Source organism: Melanerpes formicivorus, unplaced genomic scaffold (assembly GCF_026170545.1).
Source record: "Melanerpes formicivorus ecotype bairdi unplaced genomic scaffold, bMelFor1.0.p_v2 SCAF_102, whole genome shotgun sequence".
Lineage (NCBI taxonomy): Eukaryota > Metazoa > Chordata > Aves > Piciformes > Picidae > Melanerpes > Melanerpes formicivorus.
Window position 1 is genome coordinate 491,801 of NW_027142454.1, and position 25,560 is coordinate 517,360.

At 56.0% G+C, this 25,560-nt stretch overlaps 2 protein-coding genes across 2 annotated transcripts in view; both read left to right on the top strand.

Moving 5' to 3' along the window:
• The first annotated feature begins 2,554 nt into the window (after nucleotides 1–2,554).
• On the top strand, nucleotides 2,555–4,271 carry LOC137455591 (metallothionein-1). The gene is made up of 3 exons (XM_068166565.1): nucleotides 2,555–2,672; nucleotides 3,317–3,382; nucleotides 3,989–4,271. Exons 1-3 carry the CDS (start codon nucleotides 2,642–2,644, stop codon nucleotides 4,081–4,083), a joined length of 192 nt encoding a protein of 63 aa, XP_068022666.1. The 5' UTR covers nucleotides 2,555–2,641; the 3' UTR covers nucleotides 4,084–4,271.
• An 11,103-nt stretch (nucleotides 4,272–15,374) lies between these two features.
• NUP93 (nucleoporin 93) overlaps nucleotides 15,375–25,560 on the top strand; it is a 131,545-nt gene continuing 121,359 nt past the window's right edge. The window contains exons 1-2 of the mRNA XM_068166541.1: nucleotides 15,375–15,419; nucleotides 22,861–23,074. Of these exons, the coding sequence (XP_068022642.1) occupies nucleotides 22,896–23,074 (179 nt within the window). The 5' untranslated portion in view covers nucleotides 15,375–15,419; nucleotides 22,861–22,895. The remainder of the gene's footprint in view (nucleotides 15,420–22,860; nucleotides 23,075–25,560) is intronic.

Consider the following 25,560-nt stretch of genomic DNA (forward strand, 5'->3'; position numbering starts at 1 on the left):
TTCAAGGGACAAAGTGACTCCACCACATCTTCCTGAAGGTTTTTAGCCTGCTTTCTAGAGAGCCCTGTCTGTGCCATGCCCTGCAGAGCCATTACCCCTGCTCAGCCATCTCCACCCCACCAGCAAGTGACATCTCCGGCTGTGCCTGGAGCTCTGGAGCATCCCACTGACTGACTCACCTGTGTTAATCTGCCTGGCAATCTCGAGGTGATTACCACGGATCTGCCTGGGGACAGAGACAGAAATCCCACACCAGGGACACGACTGCCAAGGGGTGCAGCTCTGGCACGGAACCTGCCCACGGTGCTGGGCTCCGGGGAGCAGCATCAGGCTTGGTCAAATGGTGGAGAACCCCCAGGGCACTCCCAGGAAATGTAGGGCAGGGGCCACAAGGCAAACTGGGGCTCACAGGGCCTTGTAACAGGGGGTGTTTAAGCAGAAGGAAGGTTGTCCTGTGGTCCCAGCTCTGCAGATCATCACCCCAGTTACAGGATGCTCCTGGAGGTGGCCTGGCTGGCAGGTGTGCAATCGACAACCAGCCCTGTCCCAAAGTAACTGCAGAATGGACCAGGAGCAACATGAGATCTCCCAGAGCCCTGACTCCCCATCCTGCATCACTTGGAAGATGCTTTTTGTAACACTTGTACAAAGAAAGGAAGGAAAGAAGGGAAGAGGGGATGGGATCTGATCTGGGGATAGGTGCTGGAGAGCTTTTCCTCCACTCCATCCTTTTATGGCAGAGATTGCACAGCACAACCAATGTTGTTCAGTTCCCTCAGCTGGAGGAGAGGGGACACCTTGGATGGGCCACTTCTCCCTGCATCCCTGGGCCACCACCAGGCAGGGATAGAGGTGATCTGCCAGCACTACAGCTTTGTTTGGGTGCCAGGTGATGCCGTGGTGGCATTGCTGCCCTCCATGTATCCATTCCAACACTGTTTCCCCGGGCATATTCCTACACTATACGGGAGCACTGGACTGGTTATTTCAGGAGCAGAGCATGTGCAGGATGCTAAGGAGCTGTCCCCTCCTCTGCTGTGACACCCGCAGCTCAGGGGGCTGTAGCCAGGGCTGGCAGGTGCCCACTTGCACGTGTGTTCCCTGGCACATTTGCTCCTGCAGGGATGGCTGACAGCCTTGGCACACGTCTGCTCCCTGGCACCGTCCCCATTGTCACGCCCCAGTGCCTCAGCAGCAGCGTGACACTGGCAGGGCCGCGGGGCTGGCAGGCTGGGACACCAACGGGCCGCGGCTGGGGCGAGGAACGGGCGCAGCAGCTCTGCCTTCCTCCAGCTTTTAGGCACTCGTTTGCCACCCTGGCCTGGCTGGGCTGGAGGAGACGCCGAGTTGGGGTGCTAGCACCACTCCCCACCAGGTCACCCAACAAGCTCTCAACGTGCCCAGGCAGATGGGTGGTAAAAATATTCCCTGACCCACTGCCGCGGCCGGATTAGCATCGCCTCTGACACGCCGCCGCAGCCCGGCACCGCGGGCAAAAGCCCAGCCGGCAGAAAACCCCAGAGCAGAGGAGTTTCACACCACACCGACACGGGGGCAGCACCCAAAAGCCCCAGGGGTGAGGAGGAAGGATGCTCCAGGGCTGCTGGTGCCTCCTGGCATGGGGCAGTCCCTCCCTGCACTCAGAATCTCAGAAAGCATCATTTCTATTATTTGTTTGGTCACTCCTTCCACCCTAAACCCTCTCCGCTCTTTCGAGTGGGTGGGTAAAACCCGCTGGAGGAGTTGTCCAGGGTGATGGCAGCTCGCCAGCCACCCTCCTCCCCTGCATGCCCACCTAATGGTGCCGGGGAATTAACTCAAGAGGAGTGGGAGGGGGCACGGCGGCCGGGAAGGAGACAGAGCCCCAAGGTGCCACGCACGGCGCCGAGGGGACGTGGGTGCCACCGTCCTGGGGGCTGGGAGGGCATGGCAGTCTCCGGACGGGCCAGTCCAGCTTGTTGCTGCTCCTGCTTGAGGGAAGGGTGTCAGAGCCATGGGACAGGGGCTGGGGCAGGGACCACATCTCCATCACCCCACTGGGCCAGCGCCCCAACATCCACACTGGGCCAGCTGTGGGTTGAGGGGGCGGAGGGGTTTTTGTCAGTGATGGCATTCCTGGGATCAACGAATCCCCTGAGATCTCACCCCAGGAGCAATGTGCCATGCCCCCAGCCCGAAACATATGGGGACTAGGCAGATTGATTTTGGCCAAGGGCTAGACTGTGGGATCACCCCCCGAGTTCAATCTTCTAGCCCCTAGACCCTGCGAACAGAGCCACACACCTGAAGCAGGTACCATCTGTGCAACGAGAGCTGGCCGTTCTCTGCTCCCTATTCCCCCCTCCCCAAAAAAAAACCCCACCACACCTCAGCAGAGAGCTGTGGTCACCCAGACAACCCTCCCTGCTGCCACCAGGACCTCGGGGAGGGGGGGACGTCTCAGCCCTAGGTCCCGCCCGGCCACCTCGGGAGTGAATCAGCAGCGCCCGGGGCAGGAGCCGTGCGCAGGCTGCTAGGGGCGGGCGCTTTGCACTCGTTCTCGCCCGGTCAAGGATAAATAAGAGGTGGCTGCGAGTCCTGCCAGAGCCGTTCTGCCCATCGCCCGCAGCTTTCCGACAGCCGGTACTCAGACAAGGCAGACATGGACTCCCAGGACTGCCCCTGCGCCACGGGTAAGGCAGCGCTGCCCTCGCCGCCGCTTCGGCCGCATCCCGCCGGGAACGCCGCCGCTACGGCCTCTCCCCCACCCCATCCCGGCAGCATCCTGCCGGGAACGCCGGCACTACCGCTCAGCACCTTCCTGTCATTCCCGATGCCCCTAAGGCTGTGGGAGATGGGAGTATCCCGGTGGGAGCACCGGCACTCCTGCTCACCATCTTCCTCCTCGGCTCCGGGGGCCTGCGGGATCATCCCGGTGGGAACACTGACACTCCGGCTCACCATCTTCCTCTATCATTCCCGATGCTCTTAAGGCTGTGGGAGCTGGAGCATCCCGGTGGGAACGCAAACACTCCCACCCACCGGCCTCCTCAGCCATCCCTGATGCTCTCCTGCCAGCCAGGCTGGCTGCCGAAATCCTCCCAGCACTGGGGTGTCCCAGCTGGAGCATGTCTCCAGGGAGCAACTGGGAATGCCATATCCTCCCCACCGAGAGAGGTCGGTGGTGCAGGAGACCAAATGCTCGGGGCCAGTGGCAATGCTCCTGCCCTGCCCCCTCACCCCGAATCATCCCCACTGCTCCCTGGGGGAATTTGAGCGATCCCCTTCCTAGTCACCCTCTTCCCTCAACCTCTTTTCCTCCATTTACCTGTTTCAGGTGGCACCTGCACCTGTGGGGACAACTGCAAGTGCAAAAACTGCAAATGCACATCTTGCAAAAAAGGTAAAGGTGGAGGGGGCAATCTGAGTCCCACGGGGGATGGGATGCAGGAACACTTGTGGGGTGTTTCACTGGACACCCTGATTCAAGTCAGGCTCAGCATGGGCACAACTGGGTTTATTCCTCCCATATTTCTTGGTTTTGCTCCCAAAGGAGCAGAAGGTGAATTCCATCCCCACTCCGAGGTGACCCACCACCCCACCCCCCAGGTAGAACCCAAACGTCAGTGTAGCCCTCGCTGGCACCTCAGGCTCAGCACAAAGGGATGCCCCAGGAAGCAACTGGCAGCAGGATCCCTTCCGGCTTCTCCTGCTGCTGTCACCCCAGAGCAGAGCCATGTGCAGGAGGGTTGGCACAGATCTGAGCTGAGGGGAGTCACCAGTGAGCACTGGGGGTCCCTCACCCTTCTGCTGCCTCCCCAGTGCCAACCCTGAATACAAAAACACCCCGGGAGATGCCATCAGGGATGGGGATGCAGCTTAATGAGGATGACACAGGGGTTGGTGGGTGGTCTCCAAACCCCACAGGACACCCCAAACCCCACCCTGAGACCCTCCCCCTCTGCCCCCCAGAACTTCCCTGATTTCTTTCTCTCTTCCCCCCCCGCAGGCTGCTGCTCCTGCTGCCCAGCAGGATGTGCCAAGTGTGCACAGGGCTGCGTCTGCAAGGGCCCCCCCTCTGCCAAGTGCAGCTGCTGCAAATAGGGACCCCTGGCAGCACACCTGGGGGGGCTGCACAGCTAGGGGGCCAAAGAAGAATAACCTTTATTGTGTATGTTGACTGGGTTTTTTATATATATATATATATATGTGTCCAGATACCTTCAGTGTTTGTCCCACACAATGTCTAATAAGCTACATAATAAAGTTCTGTGTATATAAAGGTCTACAAAGGAGCCTGGCATGTCTTTTGGAGGGGGCGGTTCTCTCCTGTGGGGGGGCAGGAGGACAGTGCATTTTGGGGGGGGAAAAGGGGGGTCATGGCAAAGAGCCTTCTCCTTTCTTCCCATCTTGGCTCTTCCCAGCAGCTCTGACTTGTTTTAACACTTTGCCCTGCACAACAAGGTAATTTCTAGGGTTGTTTTTTAACCTACCCACCCTGTTGTCACCCAAGGGCAAATCCCATGCTGGCTCCTCCACCAGAAGTCCCCCAGGGCTGCTGAGCAGCTGGTTCTGACAAGCCTTCCCCACCAGCCTAACAACCACTGCCGCCCTGCCCACCTCCACGGGCAGCACTTCCACGGCAGCTGGGGTGGCAGGGGAACAGGTTTGGGTTGCCTCCCAGCACCTTGGTTGAACTGCCTGGAAGAACCACTCAGCTCATATCCCACCACCTCCCCCCAGCCTCTGCCAGCCAGGCAGGGCACTCCTGAAGGGAGTCCTGGGCAAGCTGGGTGCTGACAATAGGTGGTGATGACCACACTGAGTTGTGATGGGGTGCAGTACCTGCCCTGGGAAGGGATGCCCATGAGGAGTTGTGATGGCCACACCAGAATGTGATGCCCATGATGGGATGGGATGTGATGCTCATGGCAGAGTGCAATGCCTACACCAGAGTACAGTGCTCATGATGGCATGTGATGCCCACAGTGAGATATGATGCCCATGCCAGGGTGCAGTGCCTGTGATGGGTTGCAATGCTCACACCCAGAGTACAGTGCCCACAATGGGAAGTGATGCCCATAATAAGGTGTGATGCCCATGCCAGGGTGCAATGCCTATGATGGGATGTGATTCCTGCAATGTTTTGCAATGCCCATGCCAGGGTGCAATGCCTGCAATGAGGTGGGATGTCTGTGAAGGGTTGGGATGCCTGTGCCAGGGTGCAATGCCTGCAATGAGATGGGATGTCTGTGATGGGTTGGGATGCCTGTGCCAGGGTGCAATGCCTGCAATGAGATGGGATGCCTGTGATGGGTTGGGATGCCTGTGCCAGGGTGCAATGCCTGCAATGAGATGGGATGCCTGTGATGGGTTGGGATGCTTATGCCAGGGTGCAATGCCTACAATGGATTACAATGTCCACGCCAGGGTGCAATGCTCACAACGTGATACCCGTGCTGGGGTGTAATGCTCCCCCTGCCCACATGCAGCTAGAACACTGTAGCCCAGGTGCCACATGGCACTCTGCTGCTTCCCAAGCCTCACAAAGTGTCCTACCTGTCCTCTCACTCTCCAAATGCAGCCTCTTATGGCCTCTTTTTAACTGCATATCCTTACCTGACCTCCCCAGCCACTGCTGCCAGGATTCAGCCAGGGGTGTTGGCACAGCCAAGGGCACCCCTGCCCACCAGCTTCTTGCAGTGACAATCCTCAGGGGATACCACTTTGCTCCTCCTCATCACCCCACTGGGTGTGAAGCCGGTCCTGTGCCAGCTGAAGGTAGGGCACGGCAGGCAGGGTGCAGCACCAGCGCTGGAGCTGCAACCTCAATCCCATTCTGCAAACAGCAGCCTTATCTTCAGTCCTTCCAACGCAGAGAGATTTCAGTGCCAGCCATGCAAGGCATTGGCACCCACAAGGAGGGTGAAGGAGAGGTTGCTAATGGGATTTACCCCCAAACATGTGGCTTAAGCAGTGGGGTTGAGCACCCTCCTGGTCTCGTTGGCGTGGTGGGTTTACATCCAGCCTGACCCCCAGTTCTGCCCTGTGCCCATCTCTGACAGCACGATGGACAGCAGCTATCAGATGCTATCCCCTGCCTGCTGGGAAGCTGGGGGCAGGTGGGGGTCCTGGCAGCCCAGCTCTGCTCTCAGCCCTGAGTCCTGTGCTGAGCTTCCTTTACTCACTTTATGGCTGCTATAAAATCAGACTTGGACCTGGCACTCCTCTTACCTGGGCACTACCTCGGGATTAACCCCTCCCCTGCCAACCCCAGGAAACCCCAGCAGCACTGTGGGGAACCCCCTCAGCTCCCCTTTCCCTGCCGACATGTGGCACATGCTCTTCAGTTCTTCAGTCCCACGGCTCAGGGCAAACGTGGCTCACCCCTCCCTCCTCCCTGTCCTGCTGCAGGGTGACTTCATTGCCCAGTGGAAACACCACTATTGGGAAACTGATCCTTTTCCCAGCTCTTTTCCCGTCCCAGCTGCGTGTGTGGCGCTGTGGGGGACGCTGTGTGCTGCCCCTTCCCGCTCACAGTGACTGGCTCTGAAGGCCACATGCCCCAGGGGCTGGCACAGCCCCTCCATGCAAGAGGCATGCAGGATCCTCACATCTCAGAAGTCTGGGGCTTCTCCTGCCTCCTCCCCCCCCCCCCCCCCCCCCCCCCGCCCCCCGCCCCAGCCTTGCCCCTGCACACTCTCCTCCTGCTTTTGGTGTGGCCCCGTGGCAGGGTGCCCATCCCTATTCTGGGTGATGGAGTGCTCTCCTTTCTTCAGACAGGGGTTCAGCACAGCCTGTCCCTGCTGGAGAGGGGACAGCACTGGCCGGCAGCACCGCGCTGGGGGTGTGCAGGAAACGATTTCACAACATCTGCTGACCTGCAGTTAAGACCAGCCGTGTGCCGTGGTGTCATCCCTCATCCTGTCCCGCCCAGCCCAGCGCCTGCTGGCTTAGCCTCCTCATCACCCTCCCTCGCTGCTGCCAGCCAAACGCTGCCAGGAAAATCCACCCTGTGCTTCTGCAAACGGGCACGAGCCGTTCTCTGGCACGACCTCCCGGGCCACCGACCTGCTCCTACTCCCCAGAGCCAGCTCTGAGCTCAGGTTTGTCCCCTTTGCAACACCAACACCAAGAATACCAGCTGCAGGCACGGGGATACATTGGCCCTGTCCCAGTCAGTGCTTTCTGTGCCAGGTGCCAAGCATAAGTGGAGAAGTGGAAGCCAGTTGGCACCAAAACACCACTAAAGGGGGAAAACCCACTGGCACTGGGGGTGCCAGGAAGCTGTGATTCCCAGCAGTTCCTGGCTGCCCATGCCATGCTCTCATGTTGCATCACAGTGCTTTTTACACACACACACTCTTTCCCCCACCCCCCCACATTCCCCCCACCCCCTACCCCGTGCTCAGCCCTCTTGAGGGGTCAGCTGAGCATCCCAGACCCCTGGGGGCTGCTCCAGGACCATTCTGCTCCCTGGTAGGATGCTTAGAGTATCCCATACCCAGGGGCAGCCACATGCATTCCATGGTGTCCCCAGCTGTGAGGGGCACAGCCACACACGGGGCTGGGAAAGGCCAGGTGGCATCGTGGGGCTGTCCCAAATGCAAGGGAGTTGGTGGCAGTGCCATGCCAGCGCTGTCACCTTCCCTTAGCATCTCCCAGCACCTCGGTCCCCTGGGGATGCAGCACTCTGCCAAGGGGGTGGGTGTTAGGAAGGGGTGCGGGTGGGACTCCCCACCCCACTGGCTTCCCCGAAACAGGCGGGGACGGGCAGGGCCGTGACCCGGGCAGAACACGGCACGGGGCGAGAACGGCCCCCTGGTGAGCACGGCCCAGCACGGCACGGCCCCATGGTGAGCACGGCACCTCGGCACCGCCCCCGGTGAGCACGGCACGGCACAGCTCAGCACTGTCCCCGGCTGTGCACGGCCCTACGGTGAACACGGCACCGCGGCACCGCCCCCTGGCTGAGCACGGCCCGGCACAGCACGGCGCGGCTCCGTGGTGAGCACGGCCCCGCTGCAGCCGGTGCCGCCCCGCCGTGCGCAGCACTCAGCTCCGCCCCGCGCTTGCACCCCATAAGTACCGGACCGTCGGCAGTTGCTCTCTACCGCTGCCGAGCAGAACTTTCCCGAGTCGATCTCTGCGGAGCAGAAGCAAACCAAACCAAGCCGAGCCATGGACCCCCAGGACTGCACGTGTGCCGCCGGTAAGTGTCCCGTCCTGTCCCGGCTGTGCCCATCCCTCCTGCTTGTGCCCGCCGGGTGCCGTCCCGTCCGGTCCCGGCTGTGCCCATCCCTCCCGCTTGTGCCCGCCGGGTCCCGTCCCGTCCGGTCCCAGCTGTGCCCACCCCTCCTGCTTGTGCCCGCCGGGTCCCGTCCCGGCTGTGCCCATCCCTCCTGCTTGTGCCCAGCGGGTCCTGTCCCGTCCCGCTTGTGCCCATCCCTCCCGCTTGTGCCCGCCGGGTCCCGTCCCGGCTGTGCCCATCCCTCCTGCTTGTGCCCGCCGGGTGCCGTCCCGTCCGGTCCCGGCTGTGCCCATCCCTCCCGCTTGTGCCCGCCGGGTCCCGTCCCGTCCGGTCCCGGCTGTGCCCATCCCTCCCGCTTGTGCCCAGCGGGTCCCGTCCGGTCCCGCTTGTGCCCGCCGGGTCCCGTCCCGGCTGTGCCCATCCCTCCCGCTTGTGCCCAGCGGGTCCCGTCCGGTCCCGCTTGTGCCCGCCGGGTCCCGTCCCGGCTGTGCCCATCCCTCCCGCTTGTGCCCAGGGGGCCCCATCCGATCTACTCCCAGTTGACGACCCCTCTCCCGCCCCAGGTGACTCCTGCTCCTGTGCCGGATCCTGCAAGTGCAAGAACTGCCGCTGCCAGAGCTGCCGCAAGAGTGAGTGGGGGACTCAGCTCGGGGGGTCCTGCCTGTCCTGAGGGGAACCCCTCCTTGCCCTGTTGGACTCCCATGGGGACCTCCCTGCCCCAGAGGGGACCCCCACCTTGCCCTGTTGGACTCCTTATGGAGACCACATTGCATCACTATGGGGGTGCCCCTACCCTGTAGGACCCCCAACCACTGCCCCATTGGGATCACAGCCCTGCCTGTGACTGGGGGGTGGGTGGGGGGTATTCCCCACTTCCCATGGGGTGTCCCTGCCCGATAAAGTGTCCATCTCTTACTACCTCTTCTAACTCTTGTGTTGCCCCTCCAGGCTGCTGCTCCTGCTGCCCCGCCAGCTGCAGCAACTGCGCCAAGGGCTGCGTGTGCAAGGAGCCAGCCAGCAGCAAGTGCAGCTGCTGCCACTGAGCTGCTGGCCTCTGCCTGTAAATAGCTGCCATGCTTCGGGACTGGGAGGGTGGGGGGCACAAAAAAAGCCTATTTTTTTTCGTGTTTTGTATCTTCTGTACCAGAGGGGAGATTGGTTGGAAATAAAGGACTTTGGCTGGAGGTCTGAGTGCTGCTGTCAGACTGGGCTGGAGGCTGAGCCCTGTCACCACTCCTGGTGGTGACAGATGTGGGAGGACTCACCTTGGGGTGTGGGTGGGCTGCTTGCAAACACCCCTGTGGTCTTCCCTGAGGGGGATCTGCACCTTTTGGGGGGACAAAAGCAGCTTTCTGTGGATGGACCTTGTGGCGTGGCCCTGGGTATTTGTAAGGGGCTGGGTGGCAGTGTGCCATGGGGTGCAGGGCAGGTGGTGGCAGTGGGGATCCAACTCCTTCTCTGCCTTTGTGGCAGGTGTCTCTGCCCCATCCTGGGGCTTCCTCTGGGTGAAAACTTGTGGGAACAAGGATGGTACATGGGAGGATGGTATGGACTGGCAATTTGCCACCCTGAGCTGCTGTGAACCCCAGTGGGGACATGGCTGTCTCAGAGGCAGGGACAAACCCCTCCTAACAACTTGTGCTTTGCAAACCCCAACCCATTTGGGGTTCCAAGAGCAGACTCATCCCCAAAGGGAGGCTTTCCCTGTAGCCTCCCAATGCCAGATACATCCTGCTACAGAGTCTCTGTTCTCCTGCTCCAGGCATACCATGAGAGCACTCTTCTCCAGCCAATTGTTGGGGACAGCCTTCACGGGAGCTGTGCTGACCTCCAGGTGCAGGAGGGCATACAGTCCTAGCCAGGAATAAGCCCTTTGTGGGTCAAATGCAGCTCCTGGTGGGTGGCTGCTGGAGTCATGGGGTGGCCGTGGGAAGGTGTGTGGGTGGTGTTTTGCTTCCGGAAGTCTGCCAAGTGAAAGTTGCTTTTTAGGCACAGGAGACCCTGCCTCCGGCTGAGGTGGCTGCCTTTGCCTGCCTTTGCCTGCCCCTACAAGTCCCTTGGGTGTGCCCCACCATGGAGGCAGGTTCCCAGCCCTGCTGCCAGGTGTGGCACACCACTGCCCTCATCCATCCCCTGCCTCTGTGGGCAGGGAGGGACATGGCTCAGCCTGGTAGGGATGTCCCCTCCAGCCCTTGGTGGCACGGGATGAATTTAAAAAGCAGCACACTGGGGCAACCCCAAAGTGGACACCTTTGGGTGCCCATGCAGCCCTGTTTGCCAGGCTGGGTGGTATAAGATAGTGTGCCAGCAAGGGGAGAGCATGGCAATGCCAGTCTCCAGGGATCATAGAATCACAGAATTGTTAGGATTGGAAGAGACCTCAAGGATCATCCAGTTCCAATCCCCCTGCCATGGGTATGGACACCTCACACTAGATCAGGCTGTTCAGAGCCACGTCCAGCCCAGGTTTTTAAGGCTTCTACCACCTCCCTGGGCAACCTCTTCCAGACATCCAGAGGAGCTGCTCACCCTTTCCCCAGAGGTTTGCATAACTTCAGCATGTGGCTCTGCAGTGGGTGCCCAGCTTGCTCAGCACCAAGCCTCACCAGTGAGAAAAGCAACTGCCAGGTCAGCACCCATTTGCCTTTTAAATGTGCTGCCCCATTGCATTAGTGAGGCTTTTGCCTGAGCAGCCTCCCAGCCCTGCCTGATGCAACAGGGTCTCAGTGCTGGAGATGAGGTTTAAGGGCCTGCCTTGCCCTAAATGCATTTCAAACCCAATACATCTCATGGGAAGGCACCTTGCTGGAAAACCAGCCTGGTGGGGGGCTGATGGTCCCAGTTCTGAAGCCCAGTACAGCTGAGGGGATGCAGGCTGAGCACTCTTATCCTGCACCAGAAACAGAGCTGGGGCGTGGATGGGGTTTCCCCTCTCAGGAAGCACCCCAGGCGTCAACAGCTCCCTGTTCCCGTGCCAGGGTGGTACGTGAGCATGCACCTCCATGCCCAGCTGCTGCCAGCCTCCTCTGCCTGCCTGTGGTCCTGGTTGGATGCTTGTATGCAGCAGCCCAAGAGCTGGGGACCCCCAGCCTCCCTATCTGTTCCAGCCTCCCTATCCATTCCAGCCTCCTGATCCATTCCAGCCTCCCCGGTGTGGTTTGGGGTGAGGAAAGCCAAGAGGCTGGTGGGATGGCTGCAGGCACCAGTGCTGCCTGGGATGTGCCAAATGTCTGGCTCTGTTCATAGCTGCTCTGTGAGGGAGTTGGAGTCCCCTTGGGAGTATTTTTGATGGAAACCCCTATTTTTTTAATGAAGCAGGAGCTGCTCTCAGCCTGTGCATGGCTGTGGATAATGGGAGGGAGATGGGAATGAAGAGTTGATGAAGGATGAGACTGCTGTGATTTGTTTAGCCCCTTGAAACAGCTCCAGTTGTTTGAGGTGCCCGTGTGTCTCCCCTGGGCATCCTGAGGAGACAGCGCAGGGATGTCCTGGGTGCACTCCCAGCTGGGCAGCTGGATGCAACACCCTGAGGGCTGTGCTCAGCACCACTCCTGGCTCTGCACAAACCCCAGGAGGCTGATCAGTCCCCATGACCTTGGGTGGTGCTGGCACATGCCTGTGAGGATGGAACAGGCACCCTGTGCAGAATGCAAATGCACCGTGTGCAGAGGGGACATGCACCCTGTGCAGGGGACATGCACCCTGTGCAGAGGGGGTGTGTGCACCCTGCAACTACACCGTGTGCAGAGGGGACATGCACCCTGTGCAGGGGACATGCACCCTGTGCAGAGGGACTGTGTGCACCCTGTGTGTGCGCCCTGCAACTACACCGTGTGCAGAGGGGACATGCACCCTGTGCAGGGGACATGCACCCTGTGCAGAGGGGGTGTGTACCCTGTGTGTGTACCCTGCAGCTACACCGTGTGCAGAGGGGACATGCACCCTGTGCAGGGGACATGCACCCTGTGCAGAGGAGGTGTGTGCACCCTGTGTGTGCGCCCTGCAACTACACCGTGTGCAGAGGGGACACGTGCAGCCTGTGCAGAGGAGCTATGCACTGTGTGCAGAGAGGACCAGCACCCTCTGCAGAATGGACAAGTGTTGGGTGCAGAGAGGATATCAGTCCTGTGCAGGTGGAACAGGCACAGCTGATCTGCACGCAGCGCAGGGGGACAGACGCCCTGTTCACAGGGGGTTTGCATGCTGCACAGAAGGGACAGGCATCCTGTGCAGAGGGGAAAATGCATCCAGTTCAGAGAAGATGTGCACCCAGGGCAGAGGGACAGGCACCCTGTTCAGGGGGCACTGGCACGTGCACAGAGGGGACAGGCACCCTGGGCAACCTGCACACAGGCCACGGGCACCCAGTGCAGAGGTGCCAGGTGCCTCGGGCACCCGGTAGAGAGGGGAAATCCACTTTGTGCAGAGGTGACTGGCACCCAGTGCAGTGGGAATGGGCACCCTGTGCACGACATGCAGGAAGACAGGAACCCAGCGCAGAAGGGACAGGCATCCTGTGCACCCTTCGAAGAGAGGAAGAGCACCCCGTGCAGAGAGGAAATGAGCCCAGCGCAGAGGGGACGGACTCCTGGTACCGAGGGGACAGCAACCATAGCGGATGGGACAAGAACCCAGTGCGAAGAGAACACGTTCCCAGTATGGAGGGGACAGACACCCTGTGCAGAAGAGAGAGCACCCCATGCAGAGCGGACAGTACGGAGGGGACACACACCCTGCGCAGAAGGGACAGCACTCTGCTCAGGCTCCCGGTGCCGAGGAGCCGCCCCCGCCCGCAGCTGCTTTCCCGGCGCCCCGGGCGCTTCCATGCGTATTTGCTGCCACCTGCCTGCCCGACCCCAGCAGCTCCGCTACCCGGCTGGCTCCGCTGGGCCTGCCTGTGCCCGGTCTCCCCTCGCCGTGGTCAACCTGTCCTCAAGTCCGGCCCGGGGGGCACCAGCGCTCTCCCCCGGGCAGCCAAGTTGGTCACAGCTTAGAGCCACCTTGGGAGGGTTTTATGTACCCGAAGTGATGCTTGTGACCGGGAAAAGATGAAGGGGAGGGTGATGATTTATGAGGGCTTGAAAATTCCCCTGTATTCCTGGGCAAATCAATTCGTCTTTGAAAGGCTGTAGGAGATCTTAGTGCTGCATCCACTTCCGATGCTGGTATGGTGAAATGGAGAAGAGGTCTTGCGAGGAGCAGCTGAGGGAGCTGGGGTTGTTCAGAGTGGAAAAAAAGGAGGCTGAGGGGAGACTTCCTTCTTGAGACCAGGACCAAGTGACAGGACAAGAGCAAACAGCCTTCACTTGCACCAGGGGAGGTTTAGGTCGGACATTAAAAGAAACTTCTTCACTGAAAGGGTTCTCAAACACTGGAAGAGGTTCCCCAGGGAGGTGGTTGAATCCCCATCCCTGGACGTGGTTAAAAGATGCAGACATGTGGTGCTGAGGAATGTAGTTTTAGCACCAGACTTGGCAGAGTTGGATAATGATTGGACCTGATGGTCTTAAAAGTCTTTTCCAATCAAAACAATTCTATGAGATATCTGCATCCAGACCATGGTGCTGGGGGCTTCCTCAGCAGGAATCATTCCTCAGCAGGGAGGAATTAGGTGGGATATGGGGAGAACTGAGCAAAAAGGGAACAGGGGAATGTTAGAAGAAGCCCCAAGGAAGACAAACAACACGATCAGCTATGAAGGAAGGACTTTGGGGGCTTGGTGACGTTTCGGAGCAGTGGCAAAGTCTGCCCACCACTTCTTACACAAGCAGGCTGTCGGATGTGTCCTCACAGGGGTCTATGAAATTATCAGTTCTGAGATCTCACCCTGCAAATCTTGGGCCATCAGCAACATCTTGTTATAAATGAGAAAGCCAATTAAAATTTGATTAAAACCAATTTCGTTTTGAAGAGAGCAATTTAAGGCAATACAAGGGCAAGCAAACAGCGCTGGGTGCACGGGGAGTCTGCGCTCCCCCAACACGCACACTAAACACAATCTAGTTCCTCTTTAAATATCCTATTCCTAATCCATATTCGTACAAAAAGGTGTGTCTAGTCAAATTAATTCCTAAAATAGGCATCCTGGTGGTCGTTCTAGTGATGTAATCCTTCAGCTGGTCAACAGCACATCTCACGCTGGCTGGTTACATGCAGGGTCCTTGTGATTGCTACTGTATTAGCTCTGTTGTTGCAAGCGTTGCTCCCAGGTCCTGCTCCCATATTTCTTGCCAACAACTGACTCTCTGGAATCGACTCTTCTCCTTGCACATCCTTGAGCAATTTGTTATTGTTACATAGGCTATTTTTCACACAGGCTGTTAGCTTCCCTATATTTCACTCTACTATTCAGGCTTCTACATGAATATAATAAAGACAACAAAATATAAACCTACATAAACATAATAAAGCAAACAAAATATCAACAATACTAGCAAAGGCAAATAATATCATAAAGAACATTTTATAATAAAAGAAAACGTCCCTGTCTCACTTTTTTGTTCCATAGTCTTATTTAGCCCATCCATACTTCTGTTTTAGAGTTTCTGCTTTAGAGTTTAGCTTAATCAAAAGCATCTGATTGACACGAATTATTACTCCACTCATCACAATCTGCTCTTAGGTTTGCATCCATGTCCTGCCCCATGGCTATCATCTATGTATGCGTCCCCGCGAGGGGACTGCATACAGCATGTCTCAATACACCTCCAGGAGACCTTCCAGTGGTGATGGTGACAGGAACCTGCTGGATGTGGGAGTGTTTGCTGGTGAATTCCTGACCCTCATTCTACCTCTCAAGGAAGCAGCTGTCGGATGGAGTTTGCCAGCACCAGTTAGCGGTGGCTATGAAGGGAGAGGGAAGATAGAGGGGGAAAACTCCGCGCACTTCATTTCTTTCTCTAGTTCTTTGGGTGTACAATCCTAAGCACACAGGGCGGAGAGGCAGCCTCGAACCCGCGGACTTCGGAGGCAACCGTCCCCGCCCCACGTTGTCCGTGTTCGCCGCTCGGCGTTTCAATCAAGCCATTGTCGAGAGAGGGCGGCAGCCAGCGGCAATGAGACCAATAAAAATGCGAGGTGTGAGCAAGCGCGGAGCGTCGACCAATGGGAGTACGCGGAAAGGCAGAAGGGCGACCAATGGGGGCGCGCGGCGCGGGCACGGCGGCGCGGCGGCCGGAGCGGTGTGCAGGTGAGGGCGCCGCGCGGGCGTGTCACGGCTTCCCCTCCCGCTGCCTCTGCCCCCTGGGGTGGCCGCTGCGGCTTCTCCCCTTTCTCCCTCCGGCTCCTGTACCCTCGGCAGCTTCCTCACGGGCTAGGACTCCCCCTTGTCTCCACCGGGCGGGCCCTGCGGCTGGGGGGTTCCGGCAGGGCCTCCCCTCGGGAGTGTTCCATCCGGGAGGCGGCTGCTGGCCAGCCGGGCGTCGCGGCACGGCCCTCGGAGCTCCCGGAGCAGGCCCTCAGCCGCAAGGCAGGCTGCAGGGGCAAGAGGCCGGTGGGGATCGTACGCAGGCCTCCCCGTGGGGCTTTCTGGGGCTGCTTGGTGGGGGTTGTGTGTGTCTTCGCCTGAAAAATAGCAGAAGCTAAAGCAGCAGGCAGTGCCGCTCCTGTGTGCGAGGAGTCATTTCCTAACGGGGCTGTGCTTGTATTGCTTGGTACCGCACAGCTCCGCTGCAGGAGGGGAGCTGAGCGTCTCACCAGGGTGGCCGTGCTGGTGCTTCGGGAGGCGGAAGCTCGTCGTGTGAATGGGGAGGGGGTCGGGGGAGTCTGTGTTGTGCGGATGATTCGGCATCTCCGTTTCAACCTCCGTGGGGGTCTCCCCTTGTTGTGGTGGGCTCCTGACTGGGAGAAAAGCGCTCGCTGCCAGGTATCTGGTGGTGGGAGTGTGTGAAAGGCTGGATGTTAGGAAGAAGTTCTTCCCAGCAAGAGAGATTGGCCATTGGGATGTGCTGCCCAGGGAGGTGGTGGAGTCACCATCCCTGGAGGTGTTTAGGATGACACTGGATGAGACACTTGGTGCCATGGTTTAGTTGATGAGATGCTGTTGGGTGATAGGTTGGACTTGATCTCAAAGGTCTTTTCCAACCTGGTCTGGTCTATTCTATTCTCTACACTGTTCCTGGCTCAATTTCTGTTTCCCAGCAGGTTTTGGTAAGCTTCTGTGGCCTTAGAGTTGCCAGGCGTTGCTTTAGTAACATAGAATGGTTTGGTTTGGAAGGGACCTTAAAGATTATGTAGTTCCAACCCCAATGTATACCTGGCAGGAGAAAGATGATGTTTGAATGCAAAAGGGAAGCCTTATATGGCAGTTGGGGTTTGTCGTTTTCAGGTCAGCCAGTCTGATGCAGGACAGAATAGCTTCAATTAAACACTTAATGAGAACCCCTCAGGGTACCCTTAAATGAGAATGAGGACCAGTCCCTTCCCCTACTCCAGCTGTTGGATGCAGAACTCTGGTTTTGAACCTTAAGAATACAAGTTGTTGGCCCTTCCAAGGGAAGATTCTCTCCAATTTGAGCAAAGAAAAGCCACATCCTGTCTGCTTTGCTGCTGCTGTGTCTCTAAAAGAGGTTTACTACCCCTTGGGAAGACTTTTAGGGGCTAAAAGAAAATGCTTGGGGGCTGGGATTGTGTATCTAAAGCCACAGTGTTCTCATGGTGATAATATCACAGGGAATTCATTGTGTGTCTGTGTGAGGATCTGAGTTTTTATGTCACCAAACTAAATTTAAATGCTTGCTTTAATGAGGCTCAGCATGCCACCCTGTGGAAGTTTGTGCCCTGCAGGTGCCTGAAATAAGTGGGGAAGAAGGAAAATGATGAGGTGGCAAAACTGCCAGGTGTGTCAGGACCTGAGCCTACTGTGAGGAGCTTGGGTAGCAAAGAAAAGGCAGTGAGGGCAAATATCTGATAGTCTCTAGTGGAAGAAATAATTTTAAATGCCCCTTTGGTTCCAGGTTAATTAGTGAACAGGACAGAGAATAGTCACCTACCCTTTCTTGTCCTTTCTCCCAGTGTAAGAGCAAAGAACTCAATGCTAATTGCCTTTAAAACATTGAAAAAACATTTTCATCCATTTTTTTTTAAGTGCAGGGTAAGAGCTCTTTGAGATCATAACCAGGCTGGATTTTGCATCTCTGTCTGCAGGTGAGGTAGAGAACAAACCCAGAGGGCTTGAAAGTCTTTATGGGAGGCAGAGGAGGATTAATTGGTGAGGGTTGTACCCGAGGGAGCACCTGCTGTAGCTTGGAGCTTTAAGGTGTTTGGTTTTGAGCTGCCTTATCCTGATTTCATGTGGGTTTAGTGTAGCCAGGGTATAGAAATTTTCCCTTTGGTAGGTTTGAGTCACCATCTGTTGCTGTGCTTTACATGCTAGAGGGTGATCTGCTGGAAAGGTGCAGCAGATACTTGAAGGAGGCCTGCAAGAAAGCTGGGGAGGATCTTGCTACAAGGGCTGGTAGTGACAAGACCTGGGGCAATGGAGTTAAGCTGGAAGAGGGGAGATTTAGACTGGAGATGAGGAATGAATTCTTGCCAGTGAGGGCAGTGAGACACTGGAACAGGTTGCCCAGGGAGGTTGTGGATGTCCCTGGAAGTGTTCAAGGCCAAGTTGGATGGGGCCTTGAGCAACCTGGGCTAGTGGAAGGTGTCCTTGCCCATGGAAGTGGGGTTGGAACTGGATGACCTTTAAGGTCCCTTCCAACCCAAACCATTCTGTGATTCTATGGTATTTGAGTTGTTCTTGGTCACTTCCACTTGTAGAACATGGTAAACAAGGCAGGAAGAAGCCTCAACAGCTGACCTCAATGGCATGCATCTTGTTGAGGGATCAGTAGGGTCAGTACTCCATTTCTGCTTTATATGTCCTGCTCTTAAAAAGAACATCTACGTTCTTAGAAGGCAACTTATGTCAGAGTCTAATTAATGAATGTTCTGCTTTCTTTTACATAGAATAGAATTAACCAGGTTGGAATAGACCTTTGAGATCATTGAGTCCAACCTATCACCCAACACCATCTAATCAACTAAACCATGGCACCAAGCACCCCAGCCAGTCTCTTCCTAAACACCTCCAGGGATGGGGACTCCACCTCCCTGGGCAGCACATCCCCATGGCCAATCTCTCTTTCTGGGAAGAACTTCTTCCTACCTCCAGCCTAAACCTTCCCTGGCACAGCTTGAGACTGTGTCCTCTTGTTCTGGTGCTGGTTGCCTGGGAGAAGAGACCAGCCCCCACCTAGCTACAACCTCCCTTCAGGGAGTTGCAGACAGCAAGAAGGTCTCCCCTGAGCCTCCTCTTCTCCAGGCTAAGCAACCCCAGCTCCCTCAGCCTCTCCTCACAGGGCTGTGCTCCAAACCCCTCCCCAGCTTTGTTGCCCTTATCTGGACACCTTCCAGCATCTCCAGTCCATCATCAAACCCACCCATTCTTTAGCTCTACCAAGTGTGGTGCTAAACCATGTCCCTCAGCACCACATCTCAAGTGTCTTTTAAACATCTCCAGGGATGGTGATTCAAGCATCTTCCTGGGGAGCCTGTTCCAGTGTCTGAGAGCCCTTCCAGGGTTTCTTGTAATGTCCAACCTAGACCTTCCCTGGTGCAACTTGAGGCTGTTTCCTCTCATCACTCTTTACTAGGGAGAGAAGACAGACTTCCTGCTTCACTGTAACCTCCTTTCAGGGAGTTGTAGAGAGCAATGAGGTCTCCCCTCAGCCTCCTTTTCTCAAGGCTACACCCCCCTAGCTCCCTCAGCTGCTCCTCACCTGTTCTCCAGGCCCTGCCCCAGCTTTGTTGCCCTTTTTTTGGACCTTCTCCACCACCTCAATGTCCTTCTTGGAGCGAGGGCATCATTTACAATCAATCTAATAGACTTAAGGAACATGTCATCATCTTCTAGTTTCTTTTTTTGGCTCAAATCCAGTCACCTTGTCCAATCTACAATGTTTATTTGTGGCTTTAAGTGTTGGGGAAACATTAAACTGGGGGGTTTAATGGAACAGCAGCCTAATGCAGCAGCCTCTCCTGATAAGTCATCAAAGCTGTTTTACAGAAGAGCCTTTTCAGCCCTGGCTTTTAGCCCAAGGTTGATCTGGTTTCACAGAAGTTAGTTGAATTTCTGCTGCATTTTCTTGCTCTTTTGTCTCAGTTGCTCCTTCCCCTGCAAGACACAGTGGTTACTGTGGCAGCAGTTTCCATCTTGCACAGCAGCACTCAGACTGCAGGCTCTGGAATGCAGTAAATTCTGTCAGGGTGGAGACAAAGTTGTCTGTGCTGGGGCTCAGTCTAAACGTCTGAATTCTGTCACTGAGAGCTCTTCAGTGTTGAGCTGGGATTTCCAGGGCTTGGCTGTAATCACAGGTAGCCTAACTTGCTCCAAAATACAGACTTGAGTCTGTATTTGCTGAGTTTAGTTCAATCTCAGAGTTGCTGCACTTGTCCTACATCAGCAAGTTTATGGGACAGACCCTGTGTGGTATTGATGTGATGTCTGGGGCTAGCAAGTGCTAATCTGGGAGCAGTTCTGTAGGGCACAGCACTGAGTGCTTTGGGTTTCAGTGGTCTGAGCACTCAGTGCTGTCTTACACTTCCAGCTTCTCATCTTGTGGGTAATGAAAAGAGGAGGCAGACCAGACTGGATCAAATCAAGTCTGTGCTCTTGTGGTTGCTGTTCCTGGAGGATCTGCTCAGTTTTTAACTGGGAGTGTGGCTGTTCTGGTCAGTGCCTGCCAAGAGAGGCAGCTTTGCCAGGGGTGTACCTGAGTTATCTCAAGTAAACACAGGAGGGATGCTGTGCTGCATTGCAGGGCATGAAACTGCTGATTCCCACTAGCAGCCCTCCCTGTTCCCTCCATCTCAGTGACATGCTAATCTGTTCAAACAAATCCACTCTCTGTCTCACCTGATTAACAAGGCAGTGCAAATATGATTGCTGCCTCCCCCAGTAGCTCCCAGCTCTCCAGCAGTGGGTGGGGAGTGCTTGTGAAAGGCTCCATTCCTGGCTGCTGGCTGTGAGGGTTTGTCCTGGCACCCAGGCAGCAGGGCTGGGTTTCTCTTTCTAATTGCATGTGGCTGAGTGAATCATCATGCAGGGCTTCTAAATGGCTTGGCCAGACAGACAGAAGGACTGCTGGTGCCACTGGTAGCTGGGGATGATGGTGAGACTGAGAATGTGGGGAATATTGGGCTATTATTTGAGTTGGGGCTGTAAAAATGCCCTGTTTACTGCTTGGGTGGGTTCCATTGGACAAGATAAGTCTCCACTGAGTTTTATTCTTCAGTAAATAATGAAGAGCTGGAGTTCATGCTTGAGATCTAGTTTGTCTTCCTTGATCCCAGGCACTTTGGGATAGAGTGAAAAGGCTGCTGAGTGTTTCCGCTGGAGATTCCCCTGTCTGCAGCACCAGTCAGCAAAAAACTAGAGCTCTGTCATCTTCCCATGTGGCTTTACAGAGCTGCCAGGTGCTCATACACATCCAAGTGCCAGGTTCTACACATTGGCCACATCAACCCCAGGCAGTGCTACAGGCTGGGGTCAGAGTGGCTGAGAGCAGCCAGGCAGAAAGGGACCTGGGGGTACTGGTTGACAGCAGCTGAACAGGAGCCAGCAGTGTGCCCAGGTGGCCACAAAGGCCAGTAGCATCCTGGCCTGTATCAGGAATAGTGTAGCCAGCAGGAGCAGGGAAGGCATTGTGCCCTGTGCTCAGCACTGGTTAGGCCACACCTTGAGTCCTGTGTCCAGTTCTGGGCCCCTCAGTTTAGGAAAGATGTTGAGGTGCTGGAAGGTGTCCAGAGAAGGGCACCAAAGCTGGGGAGGGGTCTGGAGCACAGCCCTGTGAGGAGAGGCTGAGGGAGCTGGGGTTGCTTAGCCTGGAGAAGAGGAGGCTCAGGGGAGACCTTCTTGCTGTCTGCAACTCCCTGAAGGGAGGTTGTAGCCATTAGGGGGTTGGTCTCTTCTCCCAGGCAAGCAGCACCAGAACAAGAGGACACAGTCTCAAGCTGTGCCAGGGGAGGTTTAGGCTGGAGGTGAGGAGAAAGTTCTTCCCAGCAAGAGAGTAATTTGCCATTGGGATGTGCTGCTCAGGGAGGTGGTGGAGTCCCCATCCCTGGAGGTGTTTAGGAAGAGACTGGCTGGAGTGCTTGGTGCCATGGTTTAGTTGATGAGATGGTGTTGGGTGACTGGTTGGACTTGATGATCTTTGAGGTCTCTTCCAACCTGGTTAATTCTATTCTTTTGGTAGCATGTGGCTGATCTAGCTGCAGATCATGGATTTGGGGTGTGAAGTTGAGGCTTTGGCTTGCATATTTCATTAATTGCAGCTACATGTTTTGTGGAGTTTGGTTTGTTTTTCACATCCATTCCTGTCCACCCTGTAAAAACTTCAGCTCCATTCTGATTCTGGAGCTGCACCCTGTGCTGAAAGCCTGCTTCTTACATCTCTTGCCTGATGCTGGGTAGTTGAATTGCTGTCTCATTAGAGCTGTGCAAGCAATTCTCACTCCTCAAACTTTCTGTCTGCTTCCAGGTGTGGTACTTTGAAGCAGTTAGGCACACATCATCTGGGTAGGAACACCATGCACTTAATTCTTTCCACTTTGGGGCTTAATGACACATGGATTAGCATGTTTTAATAGATGACTACTCACAGCTGTATGTGTGGATATGCTTATAGGATCATTGAGGTCTTTTCCAACCTTAATGAGTCCAAGATCATCAAGTCCAACCTTCTACCCAGCATCTCCATGGCCACTAGACCATGTCCCAAAGTGCCACATCTACTTGTTTCTTGAACACCTCCAGGGATGGGGACTCCACCACCCCCCTGGGCAGCCTGTTCCAATCCCTGAGCGCTCCTGAAGCAAAGAAATTCTTCCAAGTATCACAAAATTCTTCCTATTATCCAATATATATGCTTGGCTTTGTTGCTTTTTATTTAACCTCCAGTTTGTAGTTCTGTGTTTTACACTACTGATGTTGTTTAGCCTGGAGAAGATGAGGCTGAGGGAGACCTCATTGCTCTACAACTCCCTGAAAGGAGGGTGAAGCCAGGTGGGAGCTGGTCTTGTCACCCCAGCATTAGAATCAACAAGGTTGGAAAAGACCTCAGAGATCATCAAGTCCAACCTGTCACCCAACACCTCATGACTACTAAACCATGGCACCAAGTGCCTCTTGAACACTTCCAGGGATGGGGACTCCACCACCTCCCTGGGCAGCACATCCCAATGGCCAACAACTCTCTCTGTGAGGAACTTTCTCCTCACCTCTAGCCTAAACCTCCCCTGACACACCTTGAGATTGTGTCCTCTTGTTCTGGTGCTGGTTAGGTTATAGAATGAGAGGAAAAGGCTTGAAATGGTGCCAGGGAAGGTTTGGGTTGGAGATGAGGAACAACTTTGCTGCAGGAGTGGTCAGGGATTGGCACAGGCTTCCCAGGGAGGTGGTGGAGTCCCTGTCCCTGGAAGTGTTCAAGAAGTGTGTGGCCATGGCACTTGGGGACATGGTTTAATGTCCATGGTGGGGTTAGGCTGCCAGTTGGACCTGATGATATCTGAGGGCTTTTCCAACCCAAACAACTTCACAGTTCTACAAAGCCTTCATAGCTCAGCAAGGATTTTCTCTCTTCTCTGTGCAGGTTTTTGTGCATCTTGAGCGAAGGCTGCAGCAGAGATGGATACAGATGACTTTGGAGAGCTGCTGCAGCAGGCAGAACAGCTGGCAGCTGAGACAGAAGGCATCTCGGAGCTGCCTCATGTGGAGCGCAACCTGCAGGAGATCCAGCAGGCGGGGGAGCGCCTGTGGTCCCGCACCCTCATCCGCATCTCCCAGGAGACCGCGCACGTCAAGGCGTAAGTAGGGAGCACTGGGAGCTCCTCAGAGGGCAGAAGCTCTTACAGAAGCATAGAATGGTCCAGGCTGGAAGGGACCTCCAAAGCTCATCCAGTCCAACCTCCCCTGTAGTCAGCAGGGACATCCCCAACTAGATCAAGTTGCTTGGGGCCTCGATGAGCTTCACCTTGAATATCTCCAGGGATAGGGCCTCAACCACATCCCTGGGCAACCTGTTCCAGTGTTCCACCACCCTGATGGTGAAGAACTTCTTCCTGATATCCAATTTAAATCTGCCCTTCTCTAGTTTGAAGCTGTTGCCCTTGCTCCTGTCAACACAGGCCTTTGTAAACAGTCTCCCCTCATCCTTCCGGGGATCTACACATTGGCCACACCAACCCCATGCAGTGCTACAGGCTGGGGACAGAGTGGCTGGAGAGCAGCCAGGCAGAAAGGGACAGGTTGATAGTAGGCTGAACATGAGCCTACTATCACACCTTGAGTCCTGTGTCCAGTGCTGGGCCCCTCAGTTTAAGAAGGACATTGAAACTCTTGAATGTGTCCAGAGAAGGGCAATGAAGCTGGGGAGGGGTTTGGAGCACAGCCCTGTGAGGAGAGGCTGAGGGAGCTGGGGTTGCTTAGCCTGGAGAAGAGAAAGCTCAGGGGAGACCTTCTTGCTGTCTGCAACTCCCTGAAGGGAGGTTGTAGCCAGGTGGGGGTTGGTCTCTTCTCCCAGGCAGCCAGCACCAGAACAAGAGGACACAGTCTCAAGCTGTGCCAGGGGAGGTTTAGCCTGGATGTTAAGAAGAAGCTCTTCATAGAAAGTGAGATTGGCCATTGAGATGTGCTGCCCAGGGAAGTGGTGGAGTCACCATCACTGGAGGTGTTTAAGAGGAGAGTGGATGAGGCACTTAGAAGGCATAGAATGAACCAGGTTGGAAGAGACCTTCAAGATCAAGTCCAACCCATCAACCAATCCCACCCACCTAAACAACTAAACCATGACACCAAGCAACCCATCAAGTCTCCTCCTGAACACCTCCAATGATGGTGACTCCACCACCTCCCCAGGCAGCACATTCCAATGGGCAATCACTCTCTCTGTATAGAACTTCTTCCTGACATCCAACCTGTGCCTCCCCGGGTGCAGCCTGAGACTGTGTCCTCTTGTTCTGGTGCTGGCTGCCTGGGAGAAGAGACCAACATCTGCCTGTCTACTACTTCCCTTCAGGGAGTTGTAGAGAGCAACCCTGAGTCTCCTCCTCAGGTCCCTCAGCCTCTCCTCACAGGGCTGTGTTCCAAACCCCTCACCAACTTTGTTGCTCTTCTCTGGACTTGTTCCAGCAAGTCAACCTCCTTCCTAAACTGAGGGGCCCAGAACTGGACACAGGACTCAAGGTGTGGCCTAACGAGTGCAGTGTACAGGGGCAGGATGACCTCCCTGCTCCTGCTGGCCACACTGTTCCTGATGCAGGCCAGGATGCCATTGGCCCTCTTGCCTGCAGTGTGCCCAGGCAGCCTCATGTTAAGCCTACCATCAACCAGTACCCCCAGGTCCCTCTCTACCTGTCTGCTCTCCAGCCACTCTGACCCCAGCCTGTAGCACTGCCTGGGGTTGCTGTGGCCAGAACCTGGCACTTGGATGTGTTTAATCTCATGCCCTTGGACTCTGCCCATCTGTCCAGCCTGTCGAGGTCCCTCTGCAGAGCCTCTCTACCCTCCAGCAGATCAACTCCTGCCCCCAGCTTGGTGTCGTCCACAAATTTACTGATGATGGACTCAATGCCCTCATCCAGATCATCAATAAAGATGTTAAAAAGCATGGGGCCCAGCACTGATCCCTGGGGCACACCACTAGTGCCTGGCTGCCAGCTGGCTGTGGCACCATTCACCACCACTCTCTGGGCTCGGCCCTCCAGCCAGTTCCTAACCCATCGCAGTGTGCTCCTGTCCTAGCCATGGGCTGATAGCTTGGTCAGAAGTTTGCTGTGGGGGACAGTGTCAAAGGCCTTGCTGAGGTCCAGGTAGACCACATCCACAGCCTGCCCCACATCCACCAGGCAGTCAGCTGGTCATAGAAGGAGATCAGGTTGGTCAGACAGGACCTGCCCTTCCTAACTCCATGCTGGCTAGGCCTGATCCCTTGGCCATCCTGTAAGTGCTGTGTTATTGCACTGAAGGTGACCTGTTCCATGATCTTGCCTGGCACTGAGGTCAGGCTGACAGGCCTATAATTCCCTGGCTCATCCAACCAGCCCTTGTGGATGGGGACCACATTGGCCAGTTTCCAGTCCTCTGGGACCTCTCCAGTGAGCCAGGACTGCTGAAAAATGATGGAGAGTGGCTTGGCCAGCTCATCTGCCAGCTCTCTCAGCACCCTAGGATGGATCCCATCTGGTCCCATGGACTTGTGGGGATCCAAGCAGCTGAGAGAGCTCCAACTACCTGCTCCTGGAACATAGGGAAACCATGCAGCTCCCTGGCTCCTTCTGCCAGCTCTGCAGGC

What these genes read in the sequence shown, in the direction of transcription:
- LOC137455591 (XM_068166565.1), top strand. Translation starts at nt 2,642, where the DNA reads ATGGACTCCCAGGACTGCCCCTGCGCCACGG. An exon ending in GGACTGCCCCTGCGCCACGG is followed by an intron (nt 2,673 to 3,316) that starts GTAAGGCAGCGC and finishes TACCTGTTTCAG; the next exon opens with GTGGCACCTGCACCTGTGGG. An exon ending in ATGCACATCTTGCAAAAAAG is followed by an intron (nt 3,383 to 3,988) that starts GTAAAGGTGGAG and finishes CCCCCCCCGCAG; the next exon opens with GCTGCTGCTCCTGCTGCCCA.